Source organism: Amphimedon queenslandica, unplaced genomic scaffold (assembly GCF_000090795.2).
Source record: "Amphimedon queenslandica unplaced genomic scaffold, v1.1 AMPQUscaffold_13060, whole genome shotgun sequence".
NCBI classification, from domain to species: Eukaryota; Metazoa; Porifera; class Demospongiae; order Haplosclerida; family Niphatidae; genus Amphimedon; species Amphimedon queenslandica.
In genome coordinates, this window is record NW_003546704.1 from 41,102 (window position 1) to 48,109 (window position 7,008).

At 35.5% G+C, this 7,008-nt stretch overlaps 2 protein-coding genes and 2 long non-coding RNA genes across 5 annotated transcripts in view; 1 reads left to right on the forward strand and 3 right to left on the reverse strand.

The window, feature by feature from the left end:
- Nucleotides 1–170: 170 nt before the first annotated feature.
- Nucleotides 171–1,523, reverse strand: LOC109585452 (uncharacterized). 2 transcript variants are annotated; one of them, XM_020001539.1, is made up of 2 exons: nucleotides 1,330–1,523; nucleotides 171–1,239 (listed from the first exon to the last, which is right to left on the reverse strand). In XM_020001539.1, the coding sequence occupies exons 1-2, from the start codon at nucleotides 1,439–1,441 to the stop codon at nucleotides 233–235; spliced, it is 1,119 nt and encodes a 372-aa protein (XP_019857098.1). In that variant the 5' UTR covers nucleotides 1,442–1,523; the 3' UTR covers nucleotides 171–232. The 2 variants fall into 2 exon arrangements, with proteins under 2 accessions (XP_019857098.1, XP_019857097.1); XM_020001538.1 differs by having other exon boundaries at nucleotides 171–1,211; nucleotides 1,302–1,523.
- A 2,630-nt stretch (nucleotides 1,524–4,153) lies between these two features.
- LOC109585449 (uncharacterized) lies at nucleotides 4,154–4,879 on the reverse strand. Its single transcript, XR_002186500.1, has 4 exons — nucleotides 4,773–4,879; nucleotides 4,645–4,727; nucleotides 4,405–4,573; nucleotides 4,154–4,357 (listed from the first exon to the last, which is right to left on the reverse strand). It is a non-coding gene; the product is annotated as an uncharacterized LOC109585449 (long non-coding RNA).
- Nucleotides 4,880–5,814: 935 nt separating this feature from the next.
- On the reverse strand, nucleotides 5,815–6,177 carry LOC109585450 (uncharacterized). Its single transcript, XR_002186501.1, has 3 exons — nucleotides 6,104–6,177; nucleotides 5,925–6,057; nucleotides 5,815–5,877 (listed from the first exon to the last, which is right to left on the reverse strand). It is a non-coding gene; the product is annotated as an uncharacterized LOC109585450 (long non-coding RNA).
- Nucleotides 6,178–6,303: 126 nt separating this feature from the next.
- Nucleotides 6,304–7,008, forward strand: part of LOC105314207 (kelch domain-containing protein 2-like) — a 6,096-nt gene continuing 5,391 nt past the window's right edge. Inside the window, exons 1-2 of the mRNA XM_011408241.2 lie at nucleotides 6,304–6,326; nucleotides 6,484–6,963. Of these exons, the coding sequence (XP_011406543.2) occupies nucleotides 6,314–6,326; nucleotides 6,484–6,963 (493 nt within the window). The 5' untranslated portion in view covers nucleotides 6,304–6,313. The remainder of the gene's footprint in view (nucleotides 6,327–6,483; nucleotides 6,964–7,008) is intronic.

Below are 7,008 nucleotides of genomic sequence, written 5' to 3' on the forward strand. Positions count from 1 at the left end.
GAAGGCTCTTAAATTTTCTTTATATCTTGATCCATTTCTTTCAGACTGGGAAACATCATCCAATGGAGCAGCCATTATTGCCAGCAGCCTTGTGATCTGACTCCAGTAGGCAGTAACTGCTTACTCAGGTGTACAATTATTAGTAATACTATAATAACTACTAGGAGGAGTTGTTACAACAAGAATTCACTAATAATTCTTTTTCTAATTGTTACAATTGCTTAAAATTTAATTATTTAATTATGCGTCCCACAAGAATCCCAACAAGAGAAGCACCAGCTGCCACTCCAGCTCCAATACCAGCTCCTATTGCAGTACCAGCCCCAGGGGCAATAAAAGTACCAATACCAGCACCAATACCAGCTCCAGCACCAACAGACCCAATAAAAGATCCTGTTTCAATAATCCCTCGGTTCCTCGCACAAAACGTTAAGAATGGACGTGCTTCGTCACTGGAATGCTTGATACTTGTGGCCCATAATGCTTTCAGCCAGTCGTCAGTTGTAGGTAACTTCTTTTCATCTTTCACTCCGGCTACACAGAATGGTATTTTATCCAACACTTCCTTATTAACGCTTTTAGAAAGAAATTCAACAACACATCCTTTGCACGAATTTACTTGCATTTTCATTTGAACTTTCAGTTCCTTTTTAGACTCTGTTACACTCCTGAGTGTCTCGAATTGGTTTGCAAATGTTAATACGACAACTGTCCTCTTCCACATATCTGCATGTAAGACGGAGGCCAATTCATCAAACATATCCCGATCAACCCGTTCCACTAACTTGGTACAAATGAGGATTAGATCAAACTGACCGTGCTCAGCAATTTCAAATATAATACTGCGGCCAGTTTTGCCTCTAGTATCCCCAAAACCAACCGTATCATAAAGTTTAATCTTCACATTATTATGCTCACCTTCATATGCTTCTACTTTCCTTGTTTGAGATTCTGCACTAACACTAACAGTTACAACATCTTCCCCAAACATAGCATTGATGAGGGTTGTTTTTCCAGAGAAAGTAGGACCAATCACTAGTATATTGATTGGCTTTTTTCTATTTGCCTTAGAATCAGTATCACTGCCTTTTTTATCATTGTTGTCTTCAACTTTGTCATTGATCACCTTGCCTTCGGTGTCTCCATTACCTTCAAGGTTCTCATTGCCTTCAGTGTTCTCATTGCCTTCAGTGTTCTCATTGCCTTCAGTGTTCTCATTGCCTACAAAGTTCTCATTGCCTTCAGTGTTCTCATTGCCTTCAGTGTTCTCATTGCCTTCAGTGTTTTCATTGCCTATAAAGTTCTCATTGCCTACAAAGTTCTCATTGCCTGGGACAAATATCTCTTCAAAGTTCTCATTGCCTGGGATAAATTGTATATCTTCAAAGTTCTCATTGCCTGGGATGAATCGTATGCTCCTGTCATCTTCATCTTCAGCCATAACTGTCTCTCTAAAACATGGGTCTGCACCGAGAAATGAAGAGTATGTGACCAGACTGACCTCACAAAGACTACTCTATCAGGTGTACAAATTTTAGTAGCTTTACAATAACTGGAGGAGTGGACTATGTGGACTGTATCTGATAACTTAAACCAAAATTAAATTATCCAAATTGACAACAAAATAATCCACTCATTACTACTCATTTATACTACAAATGACATACGTCATAATTACAAAATTCTACAATAACATTAACATTACAATAACTGGAGGAGTGGACTAATGTGGGCTGTTCTGATATAGTAAACCTAAAACAAAAATAAATTATCTGACCACTGATAAAACTGACAACAAGTTAATCCACTCCTTTCTACTCAATTATACTACCAATGATATACATCATAATTACAAAATTCTGCTTGAACTGTACACATGAGGACTAACTACATGTACATGTAGAGTTCATCAATAGTGAGAGTTATGCATTAGCTTCACCAAAACAAAAGAAAAACAAAAAATGTACAAACCATGCTAGAACTAAACCCAACTTTTAAAGTTAGAGAACTATAACCAGAACTTGAACGCCTTATGTTGTACTATAACTAGAACCAGAACTTGAGTGAAAATATTTCATAGACTAAATTCAATATACTACATGCATATAACTACATGTATATACAATAACTGTGCTGTGGACTATATGTACATGTATTTGTTAATAGAGCTAAATTGTTAGCTCCATAATTTGTTTGTGCTAGTGGGCTGTGCATATAGCTAGTAGAGACTGCATGTCTGGAAATTATCATGCACATTTCAATGAGAAAAGTCCTTTGTGTCAATTTGGTTGGTCAGAGACCCTGTATTTGGTTGGTCAGTTCCTGTACAGGAACTTTGGTCCAATTTTTTGAGCAAATTAAAAAATTTGCAAAAAAATATAATTTCAATCGGAATCAGTTTAAACTTTCAACACAGTATAAGAACATGTATGTGTATCAGAAAAAATTATAAAAAACAAAGAATTCTCTCCTTGTCATTTTTGGCAAAATTTGGCTAATGACCCTGTACTATAGTACAGGGACTTTGGCCCAAATTTAAAAAACTTTGAAAATTCGTAAAAAAATCCAATTTTGATTGAAATTAGCTCAAACTTTCTACACAACATAAAAAACATTAATATGTATGAGGAAAAATTATAAAAAGCAAAATTCTCTTTTTTTCAATTTTGGCAAAATTTGGCCTGGGACCATAGTACAGGGACTTTGGCCCAATTTTTGAGGAACTTTTCAAATTTGTAAAAAAATCCAATTTTTATCAGAATCAGCTCATACTTTCTACACAACATATAAACATAAATATGTATCAGGAAAAATTATAAAAAAACATAAAATTCTCTTTTTCAAAATTTTGGTGAAATTTAGTCTTGGGACCATAGCATGGGAAGGCCCAATTTTTGAGGAAATTTGAAAATTTGTAAGAAATCCAATTTTGATCGGAATAAACTTAAACTTTCTACACAACATAAGAACATGTATATGTATCAGGTAAAATTATAAAAATGGAGAAGTCTCCTACAAAACACCTACATGTACACATAGAGTTGTGTAATAATACACTAGTATAGACAATGTCATCTACAATTTAGTCAAATGCAACTTTAAGTTAACCACCTCATTCTTATCAATAATCAAATCAACTACCTAGTAAGACTTGACTTAAGTGTCAGTATTCTCTACTCTGATCAAACTGGTTACACATGTATTGCATTCCTTGTATTGACATTCCTAATAACCTTATTTGGAGCAGCTGGTATAAGGATGATCCTCTCTATTATCAGGTTACTACTTCACACTACAAGTTACTATGTATGAACTTTCAAAACACACTCATGACTTTGTGGTGGAATAAAGTGGCATAATAATTCATAGTATGTACATGTATGTGTGACTCCCTCCATGCATGCATTCAATGTAGAACAGCAATGGGTCAGCTACAAGTATGCACATATGCATGAGTTAAAGCGGAAGCATGGGCGGAGAGAATAAACTAAGCGGGAAGCGATAAGAGGAAGGTGGGAGGCTCGAATATGTACTAAAGGTATGACATGCTATATCAATATTTCTTGACAGCATTATACCAACTGATGCATAAATAGAGCAAAGAATCTCATTTCACCCAATAATAGAAAGTAGATTTTTAAAAAAGAACTATTAGATACATAGGACTGCCAGTCTTCTAGTAAAGGGAGGAGAGGATCAAGGTCCTTAGAGGGTAGGGATACTACACACGTGCGTATGTGTCCAAATATTGATATCAGAATTTGGCAAATTGCTTTAGTATGTTGGTAGGTTAAAATTTTAAAGTGAAGCTCAATTTTACTTCAACCAAACCTTCTACGCATACAAGTGTATGTCCTGGAAGTTACTACAACCACAAACAATATAATTACATTTACTAACAATCTTAAAACATTACCATTATTATTCATTAATCAATGTTCTTACTTCGAGACATTTTAATTGTAATTTTAATTGTAAATGTATCTACATGTATATGGAATTAAAAATATTTAAGGGGCACAACTTGGTTTGTAGGCAGTATAGGCATTTGTTTTATGTACGTCATATATCAGTATTTAGCTCAATACTTAGAAAATTAGAAAAATATGTACATGTACACATTCATACATATACATGTACTGTACTTATGCATTCAGACATGTAGTCATGATAGGCTCTTTCAAAATGAAAAGATGACATCTTTTTCTCTTTAAATATTCACTCTTTTCTTAACAGCATACTGGTACTGGTCTAGTGGGAGGAGCTAACATATCTTTGGGACTAGTCCGAGAACGAAATGACACAGTGTCTTACTCCTTATTAATGGGTCTGACTTAGTGACTTTAGTAAAAGCTGACTATGAAAATTATCAAAATGTAGTCATGTGATAATTATTTGACATACCAGGCTAATACATGTAGGTGATACAATAATTATTGAGTATCAGGTTGTTTGTCACAGAGCCTTAACTCACCAGATCCTGTCCCTCCACCAGTCTTGCCCATACCATTACTATACTCTTTATGTCACCACCACAGCTTCCGTCAGAAAATGGAGCCCTGTATGACTATTACTACAAAATTAACAATAATTTATTATTATTAATAATTTTCTTATTAAACAAATAAAACCATTTTCCTTTACTTTCTTTGTTCCTTTTAAGCTGCTGTGTGTGGTTGTCACTTCCTCGCCAATAATCTCTCATTCTTCCTCACAAGACGTGCTATCTAAAAACAAGAAGTGGGTGGAGCATAAGCAATGAGTCACAGTACCATCATTGAGAACAATGTTATCTCTTTGTCTTATGTAAATTATTTCAGCACACATGTAATTATTCCTTCCTGAAATAAACTCTCCAGGACTTCTTCTTGTCTTATACCAGTTGATGAGCCAGTCTAAGGATAGGAGAGAAAGGATGTGGACATAATCATGGAGTGATCTGTCAGTATTCTATAGCCTTTGCTTTTTCTCAAAACTTGGCTCTTTTTAAACTGTTCATATCTATTTATTGGAAACAGCTCAAACTTTATAAAGACATCAATATTCATTAGAAAATGCAATAAAAATTGAAGGTGATTTGAAGCGATTTTTGAGAAAAATCATAGGCTATAGCCTTTGCTTTTTCAAAAAATTGGCCTATTTTTTAAAAAGTGCTCAGTCATAACTTCTAAAAAATTATTTGTCAAAAACAGCTCAAACTTTCTTATACATAGCACAAGGACAGCAATATGGATCAAGAAATGTAATAAATTAGGGGTGATTTTGGAGTCAATTTTTGGAAAAAAAGCATGGGCTATAATAGCCTTTGCTTTATCAAAAATTGGCCTCTTTCTTTTAAAAAGTGCTCATAAGTAAAAATTATTTGTCAGAAACAGCTCAAACTTTTAACATAGCATATTATTAAAAATCAGAAAATGTACATGCATTACATGTAAAAATGCAGCACATACTACTGTATAATGATGCATCATTAATCACATGTACATGTGTACATGTATCAAGTAATGCACAATGTTATGAAGACAAATTAAGGTAATACTATCCATGCAGTATAGCTAATAGGAGGAGCACATGAAACAAAAGCTGAAATCCCTCCCTCCCTCCCTCTTACTCCTCATCATAATTTTTAATTTTCTCATCCAATCTATTCTCTCATGAACATTATTCTTATACACATGTACATGGATGTACAGTGGTACAGTACATGTACATACATCCATTTCCGTTAGCATATAAATCTGTTTCAATTCCATATTAGGGCTTACATGTACATGCATCGTTTTCACTGACCATGAGACAGACAGCATGATGGTATTACAATCATCATTAAGAACACATCATTTTATAACTGGAGAGAGAGAGAGAAGAAAGCAGAGGCTGAACGAAGTACAAGATGAACCACTCATGCAAATCAATGGTCTAACTTTGACGGTAGCATGTAGTCAGTACAGTGTAGTCCAAATGTCAAAAGGGGAGGGGCTGTCTTGAGAGACAAAGTACAATATCTATGCAAAGTACCAGTAGTCCAGTACACTATTCTTTACTGAGTTCTGTAAGCTTATTAGGAGCTAGTTTCAGAATTCCAAAACAGTTCAATCCTTACCTACCACTGAAATGATGTGTACATCATTTTCTGTCCTTAATGCTAGGAGAAACTTTCTGTTTCTGACTGAGAGAATTTCATGTGTTGGGTGTGGCCTCATTTGACCAGTGACCACGCCCTGTTGAATGGTCTGGGCAGGTTGAATGGTCTGGGCAGGTTGAATGGTCTGGGCAGGTTGAATGGTTTGGGCGGGGCTGGTACTTTGCAAGAATGGCATCTAAAAGTGAGGGCCACTATTCTCTTCTCTTTGTATCTCTTTCATTCATTCTTTGTCTCTCTTACTCTCTCACATACTTTACTCCTCTGTATTTTGTCCTTTTCTAACTAACTCATCACTATATTACTGTTACTCTGTTACTGGTACCTCTTGTTCTTTATAGACTATCAACCAGTGGGGAGAGATAGCCACTCCACAATAAAAGTAAAAGACTACCTATATATGTGGGGTGGGGCCGGGTCTGGAGTACACTATGATGTGATGGAGGTGTATCACTTACCAACTGGTGCTTGGGACCAGAAACCTACTACTGGTACCCCACCACCAGGTACCCGGGGCTACTCATCAGTTGCAATTGGGAAGGACATATATTATTTTGGTGGATATAGTGGTGGTTATCAAAACGACTTACACTGTTTCAATGTGAATTCATTTAAATGGAGGGAACTCTCTCCTAGTCCTGATCACCATCCAATGATGAAGTACTACTGTGGAATGGTATCAGCTCATTTTGGCGGTGAAGACTATCTTATATTAATTGGAGGAAGTGGATCATATTCCATCAATACTCCAAAGCAACCTGATGCTCAGTATTCAGCTAGTGGTAGATGTAATGAAATACATTATTACAGGATTTCATCAGGTCAGTAATTCTCAGTACACAATACCATATAGCAAGAAATTTTTG

Excerpts from the sequence above, each read along its gene's own strand:
- LOC109585452 (XM_020001539.1), bottom strand. The coding sequence starts at position 1,441 with ATGGCTGAAGATGAAGATGACAGGAGCATACGATTCATCCCAGGCAAT. Across the intron at positions 1,240-1,329 it reads TGAAGAGATATTTGTCCCAG|GCAATGAGAACTTTGTAGGC; the intron begins GCAATGAGAACT and ends AGAACACTGAAG.